The following is a 26,755-nucleotide window of genomic DNA, read 5'->3' as shown; positions in this document are numbered from 1 at the left end:
TCGTTTAAAAATATAGTTGATGAAGGATCGTATTGTACTGCATGTAATACCTGAACGCCATTTCTGAATTTACGTTTTTATTAGTTTCTTGCTTAGTTAAAAACTTATGGCTATTTAGTTGTGTATAATCTATTTATGAGAATTGTAGGAAATTTTGATGGTTGCGGTTAAAAACTGCATCTTAAAAATTGATATGACTAAATTTTCAACAGAAAAATGGATAAGCTGATTGGTAGGGTTCGGCTTGCTGGTAAGCATGATGGTGCAGTTACTGAGATGTCAATGTGTCAAACGGTGACCACCCGTTTAGCTTCAGCAGATGGAAATAATTGTTAGAGAGAGACAGATGAGAAAGTGTGAGAGAAAGTGAGAGTTAGAGAGAGAAGATGTTGGAAACAAAAATGGAGGGGAGAAAAATTAATTATGGAGATATAAGGTTGAAGAAGATGATAAGTTCCATTTTTTTAAGAGATGAGTTAAAAAAAATGGGTGATATGACAGGTTGACCAGGGCTGACAGATCATTTTTATTTGTTGTACACCGTAGTGGGAGGTCATCTCGTACATTTTAGTATGCAAAAATAAAGTGATGCATGCATCCATTCGACTAAATGAGAGAAAACGAATGGTAGAAGAAGCCAACCCAAAAGGACAACACATCAGAGCAAGAGAATGACATTTATGTGAAAAACAGAGCCCACAAACCGTGTGGGTATGGATTTTTCAAAAAGATATCAGAGAGTTCAGAACCAAACTCACACGCAGTGTGGAATTTTTAAAGAGCCTTGCAAATTAGTTTTGCCCATCACTCCAGCTTCTTTCTAATTACAATTTTGTCACCCATTATTTACAACTCATGTCACCACCTTATTTACAACATTGTCAACCCTTTACCCTTACCTCTTTTACTCCTTTGAGCTTTATATATTTAGTTATATGTATTTACCCTTTTATGAAATTTCAGGATGATATACATTCATCTATTTCTGTGTAAAAAGCAACTTTTTTTATCAATCAAAAACTTTTCTCTTTGAGAAGTATTAGGGTCCATTCCTCTTATCAATAAAGATATTTGATTCTTATGGATTTAGTTCGTGAATATTGTGGATTTCACGGCTCCTTTAAGTTTAGCTTGAGAATCTCTTTGTTGATTTAAGATCAAAATCAACTCTATCATCATAAATTCGTATCATGAGTACATCAAACTGTGCAATGATGCAAACATTTTACACTACGTATGCAATTTACCCCTATTTCTTCCATTGATTTGCTACTCACCTCTTAATTCTCTATCCCTACAATACAAAATGATAAACAGGGCTCGATGGGCGTCTTTGTCTTTTTTTGTGGTACCGGTTTCTGTAGGTAAGTAAAATGTTGAAGAAAGAGATGAGAGAAAATATGTATAGTAAGGAGTCAATGATTCCTAGGGTATAAAGAATAAAACAAAGAAAAATACAAAATTTCTCTTTTGACCATTTGACTGAAAATGCCACGTCATAAATTTTTCAACCATGTTAGATTTTTTTTTACTATGTTTGTTAACAATTGAAAGCATAGGCCATCAAGTTTTGAATCACACGACCGTATTTAGAATCAACCAAATCGTAAGATTTATTTTTATATTCTTTTTAAATATTTGATTACTCATTTTTTATGCTTCACGGGATGTAGACTTTTTTGACAAAATAATTTTTTATTTTATTTTCAATATTAGCAAAACAAAAAGAAATTTAGTAACAATGTTAAAGCTAGAGGACATATTTCTCGAATCACTTTTTTTTAACCTAGCTATTCTATTTCACTATTTTTGTAAATAGTCCACACCACTTCAAGTCACCATCTTTATTAAAAATTCCGATAATTGAAAGAAAAAAGTATCAATTGCAAGCCACAATAAATCTCATCTTAACTATTTTTTTCTTATAATTCTTTTTAAATCGCTAAATAATGGGGAATTTTAGCATGGTCTTTTAACTTCTTAGATTAGAGCAAATTAATTTTTTTTAAGGCTTTTGATGTATTGAATCTAAATTAAATAAGTGCTAAATATATTTATTTCAAGTAAGTAATATGGCTTTTCAAAAAAGTAATATGCAAGGGGCTAGACAAATAATGACGGGCGGGGCGGCTAAAGATTTGTTTATTTAGATCGGAGATTGAAGAAATTAAGGTAATCCAACACTCGCCGGCCGGCTACCGAAAATGGTTTGTAGGCAAGCAAACTACAATTTTGTGCATCACAAAATCCCCAGAAGAGAATTAAAAAAAAAAAAAGAGAGTAGAAGAAATAGGTAAGTATAATTAGTAAATTTACTGATTAACAATAAACATGTAAAATACAAAATAGACCTCACACCACCGACCTAACTGAGGTGGAGAAAACCGTAATTTACCAAAATATTACAAGAACATAAGAAAAAAGCAGGTAATAATAACTCAAAATCGTTGTAATTAATTGATTAATACTAACTGAGTAAAGGGTGGTAAAATCAATCAATTAGGCCAAAGAAAAGCTCCCATAGCATACTTCCTCTTGTGATCAAGATCACCGGCGATAGGCAGACCGTATTCCTTGAGCAAGCAATCAATCCTCCACTCCGGCATCGTTTCGTACTCAGATTTGGTGTATTTAGGATAGTGCAAAGGCATCTGAAAATACCCACACCTATTATCGTTGTTGCCCATCTTTGAAGCAGAATCTGCAGGTGGAGTTGCCAAAGAACCCATATTAAAAGACTTCTAGTATTTTCTTTCTTTCTTTCTTGTTTGTATGAAAATGATTAGTGTAACAACACAAGGGGGGCTTTTATAGTGGGAGTTTAGGGGGTCTGACTGATCACCTAACAAATAATGCATTTATTAATTCCTCATATGTTTTTACCATTGAGTTTGAGATTGACAGACAGATGACAGATGACCGTTTAATTAAGCGTTCACACTGCCACTTTGCTGCTTCCCTGCCTAGTATTTTTACTTTCTACAAAGGTAACACCCTACACCACTTATTCCACTTCTGTTTCTTTTTCTTTTCTTTTCGAATGTTCATTATTCATTTCTTACGTACTTTTTCTTTTATTTGCATACTGTATTGTTAATATAAAAACATATAAAACTAAAATATAAGTGAGTTTGGTTTTCCAAGAATTTTTAGTTTGGTTTTTTGGTCCAAATATTAAATATTTTATCTTGATCTGTGTGTTTTTTAACATTTCAATGTTTATTGCCCAATAGTTACATGGGAGATAATTTTTTAAGTTAACCAATGTAAATTTATTAATTTGACTCAACATTAATTGTATTTCTTAATTCGTATGAAAATCTCTAGAATAACCTATATTATGGGACAGAGGTAGTGATTTATTAATAAATTTATTTCTAATGTTCGATGTGACAATTAAATAACAATCAAATAAATGTTTTCAAATTTTTAATAATGTAAGGCTAAAATTGATCTAGCTTGAAAATTTTAGATTTTTGTTTTATATGTTAGGATTAAATCTCCACTTCACTTAACACGTGGGTTAAATTTGGTTCTTATCTCGTATTTGTAAAAGTGTAACTGACTGAACAAGTTTTACACTTGTTAATAAGACAAATTCCAAATTAATCCTTATCATTTATTCTGGAGTGTAAATTTACTCTTAGTGTATAAAATAATGCAATTATAATTTTAGTATTGTCGAGTGCAAAATTTATTTTATTAATTTCTAATAAAAAAAATTTAACGAACTGATTTCACAATTATTCAATTGTAATATCAAATCTTCCAAGAGAGATTATTATAGTTTTGTGTTTTTACAAGTTTTTAACTGTTATGATAATATAGTAAATGTTTTAAACAGTTTTTTTAATCAACTTGTATTTGACATTATACATTTGTATTGCACGTTCTTTAGTAGAAAATAAATTGATATTTAAAAAATTCGATGTGATAATTAAATAATGAATCAAATAATACTAAACTTAGTCTGTTTAAATTTTTTTGTTATGTAATTAAAGGAGTATAGTTTAGTTGTGAGTTCAAACAAGAATAAATTTATATTTCTTTAAAATATTAGGTATAAATTTTGAAATTGATCTCTTAATTAAATGTTGGAGTGCCAGGTTGGTGCTTGCCTGTCTAGTATTTCTGTTGTTTCATTGGTTATAGGTATGTACACCACACTTATTGTTCTGGAATGTTCATATATAGTGCATTTTATTTGTAATCTTCGAACCGACCTAACAAAGATATTTACACTGTTTTTTTCATGAAAGATATTTACACTTGTTAATCGATCTTCTATCATTATGTTTACTTGGGAAATAAGAAAAGTGTACCTACACTACACTTGCTGTTCAAGTTTTATTTAAAAATATCATAATAAACATGATTTCCAAAATATCTCTGCCACAATGAATTCATTAGCTAATCAAAATTAATACTTTACTTTTCCAATTATAAATAAACACTACTTTCTGCTATACCATTATTCATTACTCCATTTTATGATTATCAATTTAAAAACGGTTACTACAGAATTAAATCTTATTAATAGAATTAATATTTATTATTAATTTTAGGGAAAAGTACGAAAATAAACTTTATGATTATGCCAGTTTTCGATCACACTCTTGTGGTTTAAAAATTTACAAAATGGTACTTTGAGGTTCATTCCGTTAGCAAACACATACCAAATTGACTAGCAGTGTTAAAATTCAAAGAGAAAAGAGTTAATTTGGTCTTTATATTTATTTATTTTATAAATTAACCCCTCTTATTATCTAATTATCACAAACAAACCCCAAAATAAAAAATAAAAATCAATTATACTATCTTTCTCATTTCTTTAATTTCCTTTTTTTCTTTTTTTCTCTCTTCTCCCTTAATTTCTCTCTCTAAAATCAAATGATATTGTGGCTCAACAACTGGTTAAACCCTTAAAGAACTTACTGAGGCTTAACGTCCGTAAGGATAATGATGAACAGTAGGTGTTTGAGAGATTAAAAAAAAGCAAGTTTTGATCGGAAATCAGCGGTTTCCTTTTGTTCTTATTCAGTCAAATCACCGGTGCTGTTCATGGACCTCTGTGTAAGATCTAGGGTTTCAGTATCGATTCATACTGTTTAATCTTCTGGTTCCATTAATTAAGGGTGTTGTTATACTTAACCACAAATTTCCACCCCTAGCCACGTGAAAAGGACAAAAATGCCATTTCATTGGTTTTGGATGGAAAAAGCCTCTTTTTTTTTGCCTTCCCAACATATGGGCGTGTGGCTATCACGCCTCACCGTGTGGTCGGACGTGATGGCCACACGCCACACCGTGTGGTCGAGCGTGATAGCTACACGCCCGACCACAGGTGAGGAGTGTGGCTATCACGCCCGACCACACGGTGAGGCGTGATAGCCACACGCCCGACCTCACGGAGGGGCGTAATAGCCACACGTCCGCGTGTCGGGAGGGCAAAAAAAAATTAGTCTGCTATTCAATTACACCCGTAAATACCTGTTACGTGTTCAAACTACACAATTTTAATTAAAACATGTAAATAACATACAATTTTAATTAAAACCCGTAACAATAATATAAGTTCATGAATAAATATTAACTAAAATTAACAAAATAAAAATTTAGTTAAACAAAATAAAATTTACAACAACTAAACTTAAACAAATTAAATTTAGAGTAATTAATTTATTAGTCCCTATATTTTGACAAAACACACTGTTTAGTCCCTATATTTTCAAAAACACACGGTAAAGTCCTTAACGTTTTTCTCGGTGAGCTGTTTAGTCCCTAACGTTTTTCTCGGTGAACTGTTTAGTCCCTGCAGTTAGACTCTCATGAAGATTCTGTTAGTCAATTTGGATTTGCGTTCTTCTTTTCCTTTATTTTCCTTTCCTTTAAACTCTAATGCATCTGAAATCAACTTTGAGTGTTCTTCTTCTTAATTTTCTTCTTAATCGTTCAAATTCGTAAGCATTGAATCTGTTCTTTTTCTCGTTCTCCATACAAATAGCTTTTTCTTCTAAATTGGATTTCCTCTTCAAAAGTTTGAAGGTACATAGTAAAGGGTAATTTAGTCATTTTCGAAGTCATAAACCGTAAAAAAATCTAACAAACAGACGGAAGGACTAAACAGTTCACTGAGAAAAAGGTTAGAGACCTTACCATGTATTTTTAAAAATACAGGGACTAAACAGTGTGTTTTGTCAAAATATAGGGACTAATAAATTAATTACCCTTAAATTTACAATATAAAAATTTAGTTAAACTAAATTAAACAAATTAAAAATAACAAAAATTTAATTAAATTCAACTAAATTAAAAAAAAAAGAAAAAATTGCCCATACACCACACGGGCGTATGGGCATCACGCCGTCACCTCTGGTGGGGCATATGAACATCACGCCGTACCACAGGTGACGGCGTATGAATATCATGCCATCACGTGTGGTGAGGCGTGAGGCTATCACGCCTTCACCTGTTGTGCAACGTGATGTTCATACGCCCCACCAAAGGTGACGACGTGATCTCCACACGCCCCATGTCCCGATTCTGATTTTGAATAACAACAAAATCCGATGCAAAAAACATCAAAATTAAACGGAAATACGTATCATAGGTCCCTTTCCTTTACCGATCCATGTTTTTATTGATAAATTAGTCCGGATTAGATTAAAGAGAGTTTAAGTTGTTTGAGAGGATTTGAGAATTCTAAAAATTGTCTAAAGGGTATTTCGGTCTTTTCACGGAGATAGGGGTGAGAATTTGAGGCTGGATATATTAATTCACTTAATTAATGCTCTCCTCCTCATCATCGTTATCTCTCTTTCAAATCATATAATTAATTGATCATGATTATACTGCAGGTCCATATTTTTTAATTTTGATCTTTGGATCTTTTCGATAATCTACATATCACTCGTTTAAGAATAAAATTAGTTGATTAGTGTTCCTTAATTCCAAAAAGTTGTTCCATCAGCAACTGAAATTCCAGAAAGTTCTTTAAGGATTTAACCAGTTCTTGAGCCTAAATATCAATTGATTTTAAAGAGAGAAAAATTAAGAGAGAAGAGAGAGAAACAAGAAAAAATAAGAAATTAAAGAGATGATAAAGATGGTATAATTGGTTTTTATTTTTTATTTTGAGGTTTGTTTGTGATAATTAGATAATAAAGGGGGTTAATTTATAAAATAAATAAATATAAAGAGCATATTAACTTCTTTCCCTTTACTTTTAACATCGTTAGTCAATTTGATATGTGTTTGCTAACGGAATGAACTTCAAGGTACAATTTTATAAATTTTTAAACCACAATGGTGTGATCGAAAACTGGTGTAACCGCAATGTTTATTTTTGTACTTTTCCCTTAATTTTATAACATGTTTTAGTAGTTAGACTGATTTTAATTGTTTTTTCTTTTTGAAGGAAAAATCCATTAATGAGACGAGACTGATTTTAATTGTTATTGACGTGAATTAATTTTGTAAAATTAATTTTCTGTTAAGTGAATTAATTGAGAAAAAAAATATTACGACAGTTAGAGGTGCTTAAAATCGAAAAAACCTGAACCAAACTGTAATTCAGTTATGATTTCTCAGCAATTTTAGGTTTGGTTTATGAAAGTACTTTGTTCGGTTCCATGCTCACCCCTATAAATAGTGTGCATATAAGAATGATTTTTAGCTAATTCAAAATAAATAGATAATTCATTTGAAAAAATTTCTCTACCAAATTTTGTTCAGCTATCAGAACTTCTGTTTCGAACCTTTCGTCTTATTTCTTGGTTTCTTAGTCATTGTTCGACACAAATAGTTAAAATTTGACTCATATTTTTATTATATCTTGAAAGACAATCGGCAATTACCAAAACATTCGTCTTAAGAAGACTGATCTCATAAAGCACAAAATTTTCTCTTCTATACATCCAAAAATTTATTATATAATACAATTTATTAAAACTGAAGGGAATATAATTTAAATTATATTAAATATTTTATTCATTAAATCACTTTATTAATTAAATATATATTAAAAATATCAAAAAATTTAATATTCTCTTGCCAAGTAAATACGTATTTCCATGTTGAACAAGAAAATATTAAATATTATTGATATCTTGGTATATATACCTAGAGTTAATGAAGTGTTATAATGAATACAATACAACATTAAATTTAATAATTTTAAACCATAACGAATAAGGGTATAGTACAAAAATATGTTCATTGCAACAATTAGAAGATGAGTGCAGGTTTCATAAGATATGAAAAATATCTATTCATGAGACGGGAAAATATATACCATAAGAATGTGATTTTCATTAAATCATAAGTCCACTTTTTAACATGAAAGGGATAAAATTTGACCCTAACTATATTATCGAAAAAGCTAGTTTGACAGTTATTTAATTGTCACATCAAACTTCCATCGAAAAAACTAGTTTGACAATTATTTAACCGTCTTATCAAACTTTTAAAGAAATTTGTCGATCAGCTAAAATAATTTTGTACATTTTTTTTATTGATTATTTGTAACAATATAAACATTTTAAACAATCACATTTCTTCTAATTTTGTACGGTTTCGTATAACAGTTTATGTTAGCGGACCCCAAATCATTTCGGGACTAAAGGCTTTATTGTTGTTATTAGAAAAATATCAATAATAGTTCATATTTTATGCATACATTCATGAGCCAATGGGAGTAAAAGATTTAGTTATGAATCCCCAAACCAAATTTATGTGTAAGATCACCAAAGTTGTTAATCATTAAAGAAAAAGATTCAACACTTTAAAAGAATTATTACTGGTACCATAAGAATTGAAATTGCAACATACACAGCGAAACCAAAAACATTCAGAAAGAACTCATTGAGTTCAGATTAGTAATTTCAGTTTCCATGGATTCTGTTAAATTAAATTTCATTAAACATTTGCTAACACAAAAATTCCTGTGTGCTGTCATCCCTTTTACTAGAAGCTTCTCATTACTAACCCATGACACAACCTAGATGTATTACTCTCGGAGACGGATCAGAGGGGCCGGAAAGGACGGAAATATCACATCTTTAAAGGATTAGGTGTATTACTCTCGGAGTACCCTAAATTTTTTCTATATATAAGTAAAAATTGGTCTAGATACATGACTTCCTTCCTATCAAATACAAGCTAGATGTCCGTTTGGTTCTCCTCTTTGTAGCTTCATTCTAACATTAAAAAAGCAAAAGGCAACCTCTGAACCAAACAGGCCGTAAGTTAAATTTAATTCCCTACAAAAGTAAAAAGAACTAGGAAAAGACATGGGTAGGGACTTGCAACAGTATGATGAGGAAAATATGGCCAACCTTTGTATGATTGGTTCTTTTTTCACATTTTGTGCCATTGCCTTTAAGTAAAACTAGTGATTCAACGCAATTATGCAACCAATGCATAATTGATAATAGTTGTTAGTCCAATTATTCTTGACCACACGCTCTCCTCCCAATATCAGAAGCCAAATAGAAGAGCAATTACTCTGTAGTGTAGTGCAGACTAGAGGACAATATATATGGTGGAGCCTTGGAGGGTTACTGAATTGAATTATTAGCATAGTGCTTATTGAAACTATAAAACAACCAAAAAAAGCATATGAATCACACATGGGGTCTTCCTTCATTGAACCATAATTGTTGCTTGGTAGGTGGTTGCAACTCCTGGACCTAGGTGCCAGTGACCCCACCCAACATTTGAGTAGACACCTCGTGTTGTTTTAATCTTTTCAAGGGTAAAATACACTCATGGCTTCTCAACTTGGTCGTCACTAACTTAACAGTTCTTGAACTTCAAAACGACATTAAAATCCCTCAACTTTGATATATAGTAGCATAAAAATCCAAATAACTATTAACCACTATAAATACCGGTTGATCACGTGAATTACGGATTAATCACTCCTTTGTTTAGGGGTCATCTTGTTTGTTTAGGGGTCATCATGTTAGTAATACTAAAGCTGAGGGATCATGATTGGAGATGGATCTAGAATTTTCTACTAGTGGAAGCAACTATATATGTAAAATAACGAGAGACGTAATTCAATAATTTAGTAGTTTTCTCTCAATTTTTTAATGTATCTCATTGGTACATCCCAAATATGGTGGGGGAGAATGCAACAAAAACTTTCATCCAACTAAAGTTATACATATGCCTTTGTCAAACAACCATTTGAACTTTTAAGACTAACTTTTATTATTATCTCTAACATATCCTCTCATGCAAATGCGCCATGGGTTTGAAACATGTACAATACAAGTTCATCTTATCATGTGTTTAAATTCCACTAATTAGAACCCTTGATCACTTGGTCTATGAGACTCTATTACCCTGTCAAGGAACCATTTGAACAAAAAGCTTAAACTAATAGTTAAGGTCTAATACTAGCTTAAAATTATCGGAACAAGGATCAAATTTGACCCTAACGTTTTAGAAGAAGTGCAGATTTAGCCTTAACCTATGAAATGATGCAAATTTAACCCTAACGTTTCCAAATAAGATCAATTTTAGCCATACTTTATCTAAAATTTCAAAAAACAGATTTGATGGTTATTTAACTGGGTTTGTCAATAAATTAGAGCAGTTTTGTTCATGACAAAAAAAATTATGATTTACTTGTATGTGGTAGACTTAGTTGTTAGCATTTTAATATGTTTTTTTGTAACTGTATCAATGACACATTAAATATCTTAAGACGCAATTATCTTAGACGCAATTGATGTTTGCAAAATCCGACGTGATAGTTAAATAACAGTCAAACTAAATTTTTGGTAATGCAGGGCTAAAGTTGGCCTTGATTGGAAACTTTAGGATTAAAGTTGGACCATTTTGTACGTTACGGCCAAATTTGCAATTCACCGAAAACGTTAGGTCAAATCTGACCCTTATCCCATTATTATCTCTAACAATTAGCAATTAAGAAAAAAACATCATGAGACCCCGATCTTTAATTTTTTTGTGCATTAAGCTCTTGATCTTTTATTTGGACACATCAAGCCCCTAATCATTTATTTTTGGGTAACATAAAGTCTTTGCTTACCAAATTAGTTAGCTGTAAACATCTAATTCAGTTAAAAAACATTTATGTGTTTGAAATTATATTTTTTTACAGCACGAAATACAAATTTTAAAGTTTCCTTATAGCTACAATACACGTCAAAAACTGTTTGACGTATGTGAAATGAATAATACTAGTTTTATGTTCAAAGGCGACTGTTATGGTCATCAAGAGCTTAATGTGACCGAAAGAAAAAGACCAGGGGTTTAATGCAACAAAAAATAAAGGATCGGAACATCAAAATGCTTTTTTTGCCTGCCAACTACTAAATAATTGATCTGTCAAATGCATATTTTGATGGTTTATACATGATGCTTATTAAATTCAGTATAATTTAGTGGGGGCAATTTCATAAATACTAAGAAGTCATCATATTAGTAAAGTTGGGAGGCCATGAGTGTACTTTACCCGCTTTTTAAATGTATTCTATAATCACTTGTAATATTGCAATTTCTTACATCTTATGTGTGCCTTCACTTGTTTTTCTCTGGGCAGCATTATCTACAGGTATGTCATATGCTGAATCAACTAACTATCATTACCAAAATAGGTCCACAGCTAACTGTGATCAATGTTTCTTTCTCTTTTTTTCTTTTCTCTTCCCATAAACATATGCTTGCTTTCTCAATATTCATTTCAATAAAAAATTAAAGAACAAATTGTTAGGTTTTAATGAAAGCATTACCATCAGGAGTCTGTTCTTTCATCAGAACCATCTATTATTAGACTCTCTGCATCTGCTTTTCTTGTCGGAGGCAGATCTATTAGCATACTTGGGGGTGCAAAATACATATGCAACGACATCATGCAAATTATAATTCCCAAGAAAAGCTGCATTAACACAAGAAAACCAAAATGAATGTATATAATCAGTGTTTCACAAATTAATAACAAAACGAGGAACATAAAATAGAGAATGAGTGTATGTCACTTGTAAACATGGAAGCTTACCTGCAAAGTTGGACTGAAATTAAAGAGGAACACGGACAGAACCATAGTCAATAGCATTGCCATTGATGTTGAATACACCTATAATAAAATTAAAGAACCCAATGGCAGTTAATAAGAGTCCTAAGTACAAAGTCATAGAATGCGGATCAGGATGTTAAGATACACCAGTCAACAGATACGTGGTAGAAATATTATATACATGCAAAGCACAAATTTACAGCAACAGAAAGAAGTAGATACCTTGACTATGTTGTCAGCATATTTCATTAACCATGAAACCAGAAGTCCGGAACAACCTAGATTTAATACCACCAGCCAGGTAGTTATGGTGTATCCATTAAAAAGGCGTTGCCACCAGGGTCCATTTTCAAATCCGCCTCTGAAATCATCCACCATAAGTCGAGCCATATTGAAAATTGCACCAAACCTGGTTAAGGGATGTCCAGTGTTAAATTTATCCCTTCACAGGTTCAAACTGAATGTATCTTGCTCAGCTAATTCTTTTTCTTTTGACTAATTTATGGGATAGATTTACACAGTGTGACATGCCCAGATGATGTAATATCAATTCAACTGAATATAAGGAAACCAAGAACAGCAAACTTCAACCTACTGAAATCCACAATACAAATTCATAGAATTAAATCATTTCTCTCTGCCTCAGCAGTGAAATTGCTAAAGAATTGCAGATAGTATTTGCCTGAGAAACTTGCAACTGATCCAAGAAAAGAAGTCAATATTCTTTCTCTCACTGTTCTAAATATCAACGTTCTTTCTCCCATTGTTCTTTCTCAACATTGTTACCAAGTTAACCTAGTTCCAAAATTGATCAGAGGAACTCCAGAGGAGACTCACATACATTAAATTCAGCAAAGTAACTGAGAATAGCATAACACAATACATCACAAGACAAATCAGAAGAATCATTTCAGAAAATATGGAAATTTGAAGCATTCTATTTCTTCATCATCAAGAACAAAGCTAATTGTATCACAAAAACAATCTATTCTTGACAGTACTAACCAAAGGAATAACATATTATTTTTGGTTTACACTCTACAACCATGAACAAATGCTTATACAACTAGCGGAGTCGGAAGAAAAAATATTATTTCACAATTTCACAAATATTTATAAGCAATGAATGTTTGGTTAAAACATAGTGATAATTAGAAGTTGGAGATATTGGATACTTACGTATATAATTGTACATTCTGCCAGTATAAACTATCATTGTTCTTCTTCATCAGGAATTCTGTATAAACACCAGCTAATGCTGAGAGACAAGCAGACAAAATTCCAAACATGTACCCTTGAATTGGTGAAGAGAAAAGGGAGTCACATGAAGCCTCTCCACAGCCTTTTACCTTTACCAAGAGATTAAATGAGAGTCATTCCAATAGTGAGGCAAATTCAAAGTAATGGGTTACTTTCAAATTGTATTATACTATTAGGTGAAAAGAAACATGCAGTCAATAAAAAAAATAAAATGCAAGAAACATCAACATCATTGAACATAATATCTGCCTGGCTCAACAAAGATATGACGATACCTAGTGCCTTGTAAAGCCTTCTTCTATGCATGTCGGTTATACATTTGGCACAACACTAACATTGTATAAAAAGAACCATTTCATCCTTTTCACCATTGCATATAAAGTAACTGTGCTTACCCAATATGAGCATTATTAGAGATACATCAATGGAAAAATAGTCATGGCATTATTGTTTGAATTATCCCAGAGACCAACAACAATATATCCATTTCTATTCTCAAGCTAATAATCATAATGAGTTATTTTCAAATATGACAAATTAACCCGGCAACTAAAACAAATTGATGTCAAGCAACAAGTTTAACCAATAAAATACGTCTTTCCACCACCCTGAGCATCAAAAGTTCCATAAGAGCAGAAAGTCAATGAAACAACTAATACATAATCCATATGGAGATTACTATATAAAAAAAATCCATATTGAGATGAGATCATCAACTAACAAATATAGATAAATGTTTTGAATATCACCTGACTTGTGGTTGTTCCAACAGCCAATAGAATTATTGCCATCCATTGCAGATTAGAAAGCTTCTTCTTCAGGAAGAGCCTATAATAGGAAACAAGAACATCTACTTTACTTGCAAGCATTAAGCAACAAAATAAGGAAGAAGCAAACAAAACTCTTAAAAAAATTCGCAGAAATTCGCACCTGAATAATATTCCTGTGGTAACAATCTTAAGATTGCCCATTATTTGATAAGTGGAAGTATCTACATAAATCAAGGTTGCAAATTGAACATTGTTGTGGATTAAGTAAATGACGGAAGGAATAGGAAACAATCGAACAGTCTTCCAATCCGTAGTCATCTTTGGAAGAGGTGAATTCTGGCACTCTCTCCATAAAAGAAAACTAGAAACTAAAAGCTGCAGATTAACACCTAATGATTATTCCACTAAACCTCCTTATAAGAACATATTATCACCATAAGAGCTACCTAAATTCGAAACAAGCAATAAGAATTTTGAAGTACCTTGAACACTTCGGCAAGAAAAGGAACAGTTGCATAGTCATATTTATATTTCCCATTACTTTGAGATAATGTAGTTAAAATACCCTGAAAATAGAGAACTTCAAAATTTAAGATGCACGACAGAGGAATTGCATTAAAAAGTAAGAAATGCAGTACGGGGGTTAGGGTTTATATGAGGACAATATTTGATTTTGGTGAAACGAAGGGAAAAAAACAAAGAAGAGAACTGAAAGTTTGGAATCAGATTGAGATTCTTTACCTGAGAACTGGTGAAGACGGTGAGGAAAGAAGCAACTATGTACCACCGCATTTCTTCTTTCCCGATCCAAATGCGAGGGAGATCGATTGGGGAACGGGCGAAAGTATATCACAGTTTAGCAGTAAATCTGCATCTGCAACTCGATGTCTGTAAGATTGACCGGTTCAAACCACACGCTGCGTTTTGATGTCCCGACATCCGACGTGCCGTTTCTGTGCAATTTTTAGAAAAAGTTACGCTGGAAAGTTTCCTATTACGTGCCAAATATTTGGGTAAATTATACTAGTGACCCTTAATTTTGTTCTTACTTTTTTTTATGATCATTTATAGGGATGTAAACGGGGCGGGGCGGGGATTTGGTTTCCCCCACCAGCTAAACGGGGACAAAAACTGTCCCCGTCCCCGCCCCACGGAGATCCCCGCACCCGCGGGGAATCCCCTTTTATCCATTTAGTACAAAATTATCAAAATTATCAATACAATTATAGTAAATTCTAAATCAGCTTCATAATTTCATAATTCCATAATTCCAATAAGAAAAAATACCAAATCACACACAATCACCTAAAAATACCAACAAAATTAACAGCTTTGCCCCCATTAAAACCATGCCAGATAACAGTAAAAGATCAACGCATACAGAGTTAACATAAATTATTATCCATAGCTTTATTAAGTTAACAATAACCATAGATAACAAGACCTTTAGATTTTGTGCAGAAGAAGAGGTGGAGGAGATCGAGAGGTGGAGGCGGCGGTCGAGAAGCCGCTTCTTGTTTCCGGCGCCGTGAGATACGAACGACGGTGTGCGGTGCGAGGTGGAGGTTGGCGGCGTGCAAGGTGGAGGTTGGCGGCGCCAGCGGTGTGGAGGAGTGGGTGAGATAAAATAAGACCCTAAAGAAGCAGTAGCAGAGAAGAGAACAGGAGAGGAGATACAATTCGAATCGTGAATGAATGGAAATGGTACAAAGAATAAGATTCTAGTTTTATTAATCTAATATTTAAAAAATTTAATATTTGTTAATTAATTAGTGAATGGTTGACAATAAATAGAACGGGTTCAGATGGTTAAAGTGTTTGGTGGTATTTCAACAAGTTAGAGGTTCGAAACACTCAGTTTTACACATCCTTCTTCAGCTGTTTGTTCAAATATAAGTAAAGGAAGGAATAAAACGATATTAAACGCAACTGTTCTTCCTCAGAACCAAACACAGTCTTAACTCAACATATTAAAACATTCAATCGAATCAACGCGGTAGAAGAAAACAGTCAGCATCCTTCAAATCAATAGTTCACAAAGTCGATACCAAAACGAATTTTAATGAACACACAATAAATAAATCTAAACCAATCAGTCAACGAAAAATTAAAAAAAGATCCGAAAATCCGGATAGCAATTGCAATATTTCAAGATGCAAAACAACAGAAAGACAATATGAACTCAAAAGTGGAACAGTTATGCAATTATACAGCAGGCGATTCATAAGGACAAAATAAACGAAAAAAATAACAGAAAAAGAAGAGAAATGAACGAATCGTTATGCAATTCTAGGCAAGATTTGAAAGAGAAAGAGAAAGAGAAGGAGAAGTTTACAGAGAGGAATGGAGGAGATGAGGAATCTGTGGCCGTGAGGAGGATGAAGGCAGAGAAAGGAAAAAGGGCAGAGAGAGTGAGGAGGGTTTTTGTTGGTGGTGGTACTGCTGCTGCTGTTGCTGTAGCTGATGGCTATGGATTGGGATTGGCTGTGTTGATGTTTTATATATTTCTGACCTGTCAATAAAATCCACTTCCGGCCTTCTCTTTCAATCTGGGCTTGGGCTTGGTCTTGGTATTGGGCTTGGGCTTATACCGAATTTCTCTAATTGGGACTCGCGTTAAGAATAAAAAAAAAGTTTTAAAAACAGTGTATTTGTGCGAATATAAACATATAATTATTGAAGTAGTTTTTGGCCCGTGCGATGCACGGATTCATCTTAATATATAAATATTAATAAAAATATAATATAATAATTACAATTAATGACATAAAGGTGCTATATAAATTAAATATTATTATTTTATTTTCACATTTATTTTAAATAATCTTTTTATAAATAAATATAATAATATAATTAAAATTAATATATTATATTATATTTTTTAGGCCTAATACACAAATAACCCCCTCAACTTGTCCAAATATTGCAACTGCCCCCCTCAACTTTCAATTGTAACAACTTACCCCTTAAACTTGTTCAATTGTAAAACATAACCCCAAATTGGGAATTTTTTATCCCGTACTTGAAGCAACAGTAAAAACGTTTCTCCGGATTCGTATCACGCTAAAGATCTGATTATCACACTCCACGAGCGTTGCAGATTTTGCATTTCACGTGTTTCTTCAATTGCAGTCCATGTCAGCAATTTAGGGTTATATTTACAATTGAACAAGTTTAAGGTGTAAATTGTTACAATTAGACAAGTTCGAGGGGTAAATTGTTACAATTGAAAGTTGGAGGGGGCAGTTGCAACATTTGGGCAAGTTCAGGGGGTTATTTGTGTATTAAGCCTATTTTTTATCAGTAAAAAATGAGGAAATGACACTTCATCTCAATCGTTACTGTTTCATATTACATATAGATAGATATGCAGAGAATTAGAGAGATTTTAAGGATTAATTTAAATTCTGTAGAACTTTTACATATAGTACGGATGGGTAAATTACATACGTGGTGTACAACCTTTACCCATTTTCATACTTTGGTGTACAACCTTCAATTTTGCACACTAAACTGTACAACCTTCTGTTTACTTCCCACTAAAGTGTACAACATGTAAAAATGACCGGTCAACCCTGTTAACCACTTGGTCAACGTGACACCTCATCAATTTTCACTCTTTAAAAATTAAAAGTGGTCCTCACATATTATTAAATTACTTTTATACCTTTAATAAAAAAAAGAATTTCATTCTCTCTTCTAATTTTTCTCACATTTTCTCTCTCTAAATTTTATTTTTTTATCCATTCTCTCTCTCATAATTTTTTTTAACATCATCCCTCTAAAACCTCTAATTTTTTCACATTTCCTCTCTCTAAATTATGATAATATTTCTACAGTTTATTGATATTAAACCTCACCCTCTCCCCCTCTCTCCTCAAATCGCTGTTAACATTTTTGTTCTCTCTGTTTCTCTTTTCCCTCTCAATTTCTCTGCAACTTTTCACCATTTCCGTATTCTCCCAAACCTTGCATCTCCTTTTGCTTCTTCTTTCAAATTTCATATACGTACTCTCGTCTGGAAATTCCGGCAGCCACTTCGGAATCATCTCAGAATTCGAAATCGGCGTCGACGGAGGATTCAGAATTTGAATCGAAGTCGGTGCCGACCTCGGAATAGGTTTGGCGAAAGGGATTTCGTCATTGATTTTTACGAAAACTGATAAATCTTTCATTACTTTTGAACTCAATAATCGACTGCTGTGAAGGTCGGGGGCTCCGACGAATCCCTGCGGCAAAGCGAGGTCGTGGAGGGCATTGATGATGTCAAACAGATTTGATTGAGTGCGATTTGGTCTGTTGGAATAAGACACTGCGGTTTCTGCGATGGATTTGATGAAGAGAGTCGCTATGTGAGATAAACTTTGAAGGGATGAAAGGTGGGTAGATTTGAATCCTACTGATTCACAAATTTGAGAGACTGCGATTTTTGTTATTTCGAAATGGAAATCTGATGGATTTGAATCTGTAGGAAATAAGTTGAGTTTCTTCTGGCTTGATCGAGTTTTCATGGCGATTGAATTGGAACTCGCCAAGCCAGATCAGAAGATGAAGAAGATGATGTCCCTCCTTAAGGAATTAGGGAATTCTTTTTTTTTAATTAAGGGTACATAACTAATTTAATAATATGTTGGGGCCACTTTTAATTTGTAATGATTGAAAATTGATGAGGTGTCATGTTGACCAAGTGGTTAACAGAGTTGACCGGTCATTTTTACCTGTTGTACACTTTAGTGGGAGGTCACTAGAAAGTTATACACTTTAGTGTGCAAAATTGAAGGTTGTACACCAAAGTGTGAAAATGGGTAAAGGTTGTACACCATGTATGTAACTGTTGTACACTTTAGTGGGAGGTCACTAGAAGGTTGTACACTTTAGTGTGCAAAATTGAAGGTTGTGCACCAAAGTGTGAAAATGGGTAAACGTTGTACACCATGTATGTAATTTACCCTAGTACGGATAAAATAATCTTTTTATAGATAAATATAATAATATAATTAAAATTAAAATTCTAAATTTTTTATCTCTAAAAAAAGAGGAAGTGACACCTCAGTTCCATCGTTACTGTTTTATATTATATATAGATAAATTGTTACAATTAGACAAGTTCGAGGGGTAAATTGTTACAATTGAAAGTTAGAGGGGGCAGTTGTAACATTTGGACAAGTTCAGGGGGTTATTTGTGTATTAAGCCTATTTTTTATCAGTAAAAAAGGGGAAAATGACACTTTATCTCAATCGTTACTGTTTCATATTACATATAGATAGATATGCAGAGAATTAGAGAGATTTTAGGGATTAATTTAAATTTTGTAGAACTTTTAGATATAGTACGGATAAAATAATCTTTTTATAGATAAATATAATAATATAATTAAAATTCTAAATTTTTTATCTCTAAAAAAGGAGGAAGTGACACTTCAGTTCTATCGTTACTGTTTTATATTATATATAGATATGTAGAGAATTAGAGAGATTTTAGGGATTAATTTAAATTCTGTAGAACTTTTAGATATAGTACGGATAAAATAATCTTTTTATAGATAAATATAATAATATAATTAAAAATTAATATATTAAATTTTTTATCACTAAAAGAGGAGGAAGTGACACATCAGTTCCATCGTTACTGTTTTATATTATATATATATAAAGATTTAAATTCTGTCGGGGCATTATGGGTACAGGGATCCCCGCAGGGCGGGGATACCATTTCCCGACCCGGTCCCGCCCCGCCCCGTACCCGCCTACGGGGACCATATTGGTCTCCGTCCCTACTAAAAAACGGGGCGGGGCCCCAATGGGTACAGGTATTCCCCGCCCCAGTTGCATCCCTAATCATTTACCTTCAAAACATGACATAATTAACTGTTGCCTAAAGTTCGTGAATCAGCCTATCTCTGTATGGGGCTTACGCAGTGGTTGGAATATGAAATCACGTTTTCCATTTTTCAAATTACTATTGCATAGATTTTTCTCTATAAACGATCATTATTTCTTTCCAAACAACACATATACGATTTTAAAACCAAAAACTTTAAGAATGAAAGTTCTTTAGAATATAATTTCTATTAACTCTACAAGGAAGAGTTATCTATCTTTGGAGTGGTAAAATATTAAAAGACTTTTATATTAGTAAAAGATAAAGTTTAAAGACTTTTATGTAAGCTTTTGAAGTTTATAAACCATAAAATGGCTAAAGTTGAGAAATCATGAATGTAATGTACTCCAAATATATTTGAAGGAATAATGTGAAAAAATATCTTTAAAATTGACAGCCAAGAGAAATTTCTCCCCTAAATTTATTCAATTTTACCTATAACGTTTCGTGAGCAAGAACAATTTTACTACTAACGTTGACAAATTAAGTCAATTTGAGAAGTAATACCGTGTCTTTTCCGTCGCAAATTTTGTCATTTTCATTGTACGAGTCAATTAAAAATTATACTGTGTTTTGTACAAGTTGGAAAAAAATCTAAATAATTTATTGAATTTAAAAATATTAATCTTTAGTTCTATTATGAAACTACAAAAACGTAAAATAAATAAAAAAAATAGAATCAACTAATATGCAAATTTGTGCAGAATAAATGAACAAAATATTTGAAGTTTGTAACGATCTCTGAAATTTGCCAACTTTATGGTTAAAATTGATATTGGTTGTCAACGTCATGAATAAAATTGCACCATTTTAGACGTTAAATGTAAAATTGCTATTGATTGTCAACGTAATGTGTATTTTTGCACTTTATTCCATATTTTAATAAAATTAAAATAAAGAAAATAAAAAATTTAAAAGTTCACCAAAAATATTGTTTGAGAAATTAATAATAATTCTTCTAATGTTAAATCTTTTTGTTTGGTTTGTGCACTTCATTGCAAAAAGAATTAATTATTATAGTTTTTTCTTAGATTCTATAATTATAATTATTATTATTGTTGCTATAATGCAACTAAAGTTTTAACAAAATAGATACCACCAAAAAAAATAGATACCAGAATTAAAGTTAAGAACAATCAATATTAAAAAAAAATAGATACCAGAATTAAAGTTAAGAACAATCAATATTAAAAAAAAAGTTAGTAATACTAAAGCTGAGGGATCATGATTAACCACTATATAGTAGCATAAAAATCCAAATAACTATTAACCACTATAAACACCGGATGATCACGTGAATTACGGATACATCACTCCTTTGTTTAAGGGTCATCAAAGTTGAGGGATTTTTATGCTATTATTTCAGGGTCAGCTGGAGTTTATATAGAATTCTTGATGAAGAAGAACAATGATAGTTTATACTGGCAGAATGTACAATTATATACGTAGGTATCCAATATCTCCAACTTCTAATTATCACTATGTTTTAACCAAACATTCATTGCTTATAACTATTTGTGAAATAATATTTTTTCTTCCGACTCCGCTAGTTGTATAAGCATTTGTTCATGGTTGTAGAGTGTAAACCAAAAATAATATGTTATTCCTTTGGTTATTACTGTCGAGAATAGATTGTTTTTGTGATACAATTAGCTTTGTTCTTGATGATGAAGAAATAGAATGCTTCAAATTTCCATATTTTCTGAAATGATTCTTCCGATTTTCTTGTGATGTATTGTGTTATGTTGTTGTCAGTTACATTACTGAATTTAATGTATGTGAGTCTCCTTTTGAGTTCCTCTGATCAATTTTGGAACTAGGTTAACTTGGTAACAATGTTGAGAAAGAACAGTGGGAGAAAGAACAGTGGGAGAAAGAACGTTGATATTTAGAACAGTTAGAGAAAGAATATTGACTTTTTTAATTTCACTGGGGAGGCAGAGCGAAATGAATTAATTCTTTAAATCTGTATTGTGGATTTCAGTAGGTTGAAGTTTGCTGTTCTTGGTTTCCTTATATTTAGTTGAATTGATATTACATCATGTGGGCATGTCATACTGTGTAAATCTATCCCACAAATTAGTCAAAAGAAAAAGAATTAGCTGAGCAAGATACATTCAGTTTGAATCTGTGAAGGGATAAATTTAACACTGGACATCCCTTAACCAGGTTCGGCGCAATTTTCAATATGGCTCGACTTATGGTGGATGATTTCAGAGGCGGATTTGAAAATGGACCCTGGTGGCAACACCTTTTTAATGGATACACCATAACTACCTGGTTGGTGGTATTAAATCTAGGTTGTTCTGGACTTCTGGTTTCATGGTTAACGAAATATGCTGACAACATAGTCAAGGTATCTACTTCTTTCTGTTGCTGTGAATTTGTGCTTTGCATGTATATAATATTTCTACCACGTATCTGTTGACTGGTATATCTTAACATCCTGATCCGCATTCTATGACTTTGTACTTAGGACTCTTATTAACTGCTATTGGGTTCTTTAATTTTATTATAGGTGTATTCAACATCAATGGCAATGCTATTGACTATGGTTCTGTCCGTGTTCCTCTTTAATTTCAGTCCAACTTTGCAGGTAAGGTTCCATATTTACAAGTGACATACACTCATTCTCTATTTTATGTTCCTCATTTTTTTATTAATATGTGAAATACCGATTATATACATTCATTTTGGTTTTCTTGTGTTAATGCACCCCCAAGTATGCTAGTAGATCTGCCTCCTACAAGAAAATCAGATGCAGAGAGTTTAATAGATGGTTATGATGAAAGAACAGACTCCTGATGGTAATGCTTTCATTAAAACCTAACAATTTGTTCTTTAATTTTTGATTGAAATGAATATTGAGAAAGCAAGTATATGTTTATGGGAAGAGAAAAGAAAGAAAGAAAGAAACATTGATCACAGTTAGCTGTGGACCTATTTTGATAATGATAGTTAGTTGATTCAGCATATGATATACCTGTAGATATAATGCTGCCCAGAGAAAAACAAGTGAAGGCACACATAAGATATAAGAAATTGCAATATTACAAGTGATTATATAATACATTTAAAAAGAGGGTAAAATACACTCATGGCCTCCCAACTTTACTAATATGATGACTTCTTAGTATTTATGAAATTGCCCCCACTAAATTATACTGAATTGAATAAGCATCATGTATAAACCATCAAAATATGCATTTGACAGATCAATTATTTAGAAGTTGGTAGGCAAAAAAAAAAGGATTTTGATATCCCGATCCTTTATTTTTTATTGCATTAAACCCCTGGTCTTTTTCTTTCGGTCACATTAAGCTCTTGATGAACATAAAAGTCACCTTTGAACATAAAACTAGTATTATTCATTTCACATACGTCAAACAGTTTTTTATGTGTATTGTAGCTATAAGGAAACTTTAAAATTTGTATTTCATGCTGTAAAAAAATATAATTTCAAACACAAAAATGTTTTTAACTGAATTAGATGTTTATAACTAACTAATTTGGTAAGCAAAGACTTTATGTTACCCAAAAATAAATGATTAGGGGCTTGATGTGTCCAAATAAAAGATTAAGGATTTAATGCACGAAAAAATTAAAGATCAGGGGTCTCATGATGTTTTTTTCTTAGTTGCTAATTGTTAAAGATAATAATGGTATAAGGGTCAAATTTGACCTAACGTTTTCAGTGAATTGCAAATTTGGCCGTAATGTACAAAATGGTCCACATTTAACCCTAAAATTTCCAATCAAGGCCAACTTTAGCCCTGCATTACTAAAAATTTAAAAGGGCTAGTTTGACTGTTATTTAACTATCACATCGGATTTTCCAAACATCAATTGCGTCTAAGATAATTGCGTCGTAAGATATTTAATGTGTAATTGACACAGTTACAAAAAACATATTAAAATGCTAACAACTGAGTCTACCACATACAAGTAAATCACAATTTTTTTTGGTCAATGTGTCTAAAATGTTTACTGTGTTTAAATATGAACTTCTTCTAAAACGTTAAGGTCAAATTTGATCCTTATCCCGATAATTATAAGCTAGTATTATACCTTAACTATTAGTTTAAGCTTTTTGTTCAAATGGTTCCTTGACATGGTAATAGAGCCTCATAGACCAAGTGGTCAAGGGTTCTAATTAGTGGGATTTAAACACATGATAAGATGAACTTGTGTTGTACATGTTTCAAGTCCAGGGCGCATTCGCAAGAGAGGATATGTTAGAGATAATAATAAAAGTTAGTCTTAGACCTTAACTATTAAAGTTTTAGTTCAAATGGTTGTTTGACAAAGGCATATGTATAACTTTAGTTGGATGAAAGTTTTTGTTGCATTCTCCTAGACCCCTCCATATTTGGGATGTACCAATGAGATACATTAAAAATTTGAGAGAAAATTACTAAGCTATTGAATTACGTCTCTCTCGTTGTTATTTTACCTATATAGTTACTTCCACCAGTAGAAAATTCTAGATCCATCTCCAATCATGATCCCTCAGCTTTAGTATTACTAACATGATGACCCCTAAACAAAGGAGTGATGTATCCGTAATTCACGTGATCAACCGGTGTTTATAGTGGTTAATAGTTATTTGGATTTTTATGCTACTATATATCACAGTTGAGGGATTTTAATGTCAAGAGATTAAAGGAGAGTCATTCCAAGAGTGAGGCAAATTCAAAGTAATGGGTTACTTTCAAATTGTATTATACTATTAGATGAAAAGAAACATGCAGTCAATAAAAAATAAAATGCAAAAAACATCAACATCATTGAACATAATATCTGCTTGGCTCAACGAAGATATGACTATACCTAGTGCCTTGTAAAGCCTTCTTCTATGCATGTCGGTTATTCATTTGGCACAACACTAACATTGTATAAAAAGAACCATTTCATCCTTTTCACCATTGCATATAAAGTAACTGTGCTTACCCAGTATGAGCATTATTAGACATACATCAATGGAAAAATAATCGTGGCATTATTGTTTGAATTATCTCAGAGATCAACAACTGTATATCCATTTCTATTGTCAAGCTAATCATCATAATCAGCTATTTTCAAATATGACAAATTAACCCGGCAACTAAAACAAATTGATGTCAAGCAACAAGTTTAACCAATAAAATACGATCTTTCCAACATCTTGAGCATCAAAAGTTCCATAAGACCAGAAAGTCAATGAAACAACTAACACATAATCCATATGGAGATGAGATCAACTAACAAATATAGATAAATGTTTTGAATATCACTTGACTTGTGGTTGTTCCAACAACCAATAGAATTATTGCCATCCATTGCAGATTAGAAAGCTTCTTCTTAAGGAACAGCCTACAATAGGGAACAAGAACATTTACTTTACTTGCAAGCATTAAGCAACAAAATAAGGAAGAAGCAAACAAAACTCATAAAAAAATTCGCAGAAATTCTCACCTAAATAACATTCCTGTGGTAAGAATCTTAAGATTGCCCATTATTTGATAAATGGAAGTATCTACATAAATCAAGGTTGCAAATTGAACATTGTTGTGGATTAAGTAAATGACGGAAGGAATAGGAAACAATCGAACAACCTTCCAATCCGTAGTCATCTTTGGAAGAGGTGAATTCTGGCACTCTCTCCATAAAAGAAAACTAGAAACTAAAAGCTACAGATTAACACCTAATGATTATTCCACTAAACCTCCTTATAAGAACATATTATCACCATAAGAGCTACCTAAATTCGAAACAAGCAATATGAATTTTGAAGTACCTTGAACACTTCGGCAAGAAAAGGAACAGTTGCATAGTCATATTTATATTTCCCATTACTTTGAGATAATGTAGTTAAAATACCCTGAAAATAGAGAACTTCAAAATTTAAGATGCACGACAGAGGAATTGCATTAAAAAGTAAGAAATGCAGTACAGGGGTTAGGGTTTATATGAGGACAATATTTGATTTTGGTGAAACGAAGGGAAAAAACAAAGAAGAGAACAGAAAGTTTGGAATCAGATTGAGATTCTTTACTTGAGAATTGGTGAAGACGGTGAGGAAAGAAGCAAATATACCACCGCATTTCTTCTTTCCCTATCCAAATGCGAGGGAGATCAATTGGGGGAACCGGCGAAAGTATATCACAGTGTAGCAGTAAATCTGCAACTCGATGTCTGTGAGATTGACCGGTTCAAACCACACGCTGCGTTTTGATGTCCCGACATCCGACGTGCCGTTTCTGTGCAATTTTTAGAAAAGTTACGCTGGAAAGTTTCCTATTTTGTACCAAATATTTGGGTAAATTATACTAGTGACCCTTAATTTTGTTCTTACTTCTTTTTATGGTCATTTACCTTCAAAACATGACATAATTAACCGTTGACAAGTTCGAAAACTAAACTTATTTAGAATTACATTTAACATGAAATCACGTTTTCCATTTTTCAAATCACTATTGCATAGATTTTTCTCTATAAACGATCGTTATCTCTTTCCAAACAACACATATCTATACTATATATAATAGTGAAAGCAAAGAGAAATGAGGAGAAATATTTTAGAGGCGTTTTTTATGAGTTGTCAACGTAGTAAAAAATCAAAATTAAAAAGATTTAATTAATTAAAAATAATATATTTATATTTATGATATAATACTATATATAAAAGCGGAAGCAGAGAGAAATGAGGAGAAATGTTCTAGAGGCATTTTTCATAAGTTGTCAACATAGTAAAAAATCAAAATTAAAAAGATTTAATTAATTAAAAATAATATATTTATAATTATAATATATTAAACA

The 26,755-nt window shown here is 32.2% G+C and overlaps 1 protein-coding gene and 1 long non-coding RNA gene across 5 annotated transcripts; both read right to left on the bottom strand.

The window, feature by feature from the left end:
• Positions 1-8,634: 8,634 nt before the first annotated feature.
• Positions 8,635-16,548, bottom strand: LOC136217588 (CMP-sialic acid transporter 1). 4 transcript variants are annotated; one of them, XM_066004178.1, is made up of 11 exons: positions 16,412-16,548; positions 14,818-15,029; positions 14,559-14,642; positions 14,237-14,451; positions 14,056-14,134; positions 13,226-13,395; positions 12,269-12,455; positions 12,029-12,106; positions 11,763-11,908; positions 11,536-11,578; positions 8,635-10,350 (listed from the first exon to the last, which is right to left on the bottom strand). In XM_066004178.1, exons 2-9 carry the CDS (start codon positions 14,866-14,868, stop codon positions 11,765-11,767), a joined length of 1,008 nt encoding a protein of 335 aa, XP_065860250.1. In that variant the 5' UTR covers positions 14,869-15,029; positions 16,412-16,548; the 3' UTR covers positions 8,635-10,350; positions 11,536-11,578; positions 11,763-11,764. The 4 variants fall into 4 exon arrangements, 3 of the variants coding, with proteins under 3 accessions (XP_065860250.1, XP_065860248.1, XP_065860249.1); XR_010683501.1 differs by lacking the exon at positions 8,635-10,350 and adding an exon at positions 11,432-11,476 and having other exon boundaries at positions 11,531-11,578; XM_066004176.1 differs by lacking the exon at positions 8,635-10,350 and having other exon boundaries at positions 11,432-11,908.
• Positions 16,549-25,077: 8,529 nt separating this feature from the next.
• Positions 25,078-26,125, bottom strand: LOC136220767 (uncharacterized). The gene is made up of 4 exons (XR_010684711.1): positions 25,992-26,125; positions 25,734-25,817; positions 25,412-25,626; positions 25,078-25,309 (listed from the first exon to the last, which is right to left on the bottom strand). It is a non-coding gene; the product is annotated as an uncharacterized lncRNA (long non-coding RNA).
• Between the last annotated feature and the right edge of the window lie 630 nt (positions 26,126-26,755).

This window comes from Euphorbia lathyris, chromosome 2 (genome assembly GCF_963576675.1).
Source record: "Euphorbia lathyris chromosome 2, ddEupLath1.1, whole genome shotgun sequence".
Lineage (NCBI taxonomy): Eukaryota > Viridiplantae > Streptophyta > Magnoliopsida > Malpighiales > Euphorbiaceae > Euphorbia > Euphorbia lathyris.
Note: the sequence above shows the minus strand (reverse complement) of the source record. Positions and strands in the feature narration are given on the sequence as shown.

Bases quoted from the DNA above. Each gene is read 5' to 3' on its own strand.
- LOC136217588 (XM_066004178.1), bottom strand. From the start codon at position 14,868: ATGCGGTGGTACATAGTTGCTTCTTTCCTCACCGTCTTCACCAGTTCT. The intron at 14,643-14,817 runs GTAAAGAATCTC...CTCTATTTTCAG, and splicing joins CCGTCTTCACCAGTTCTCAG to GGTATTTTAACTACATTATC. The intron at 12,107-12,268 runs GTATCTACTTCT...ATTTTATTATAG, and splicing joins ATGCTGACAACATAGTCAAG to GTGTATTCAACATCAATGGC.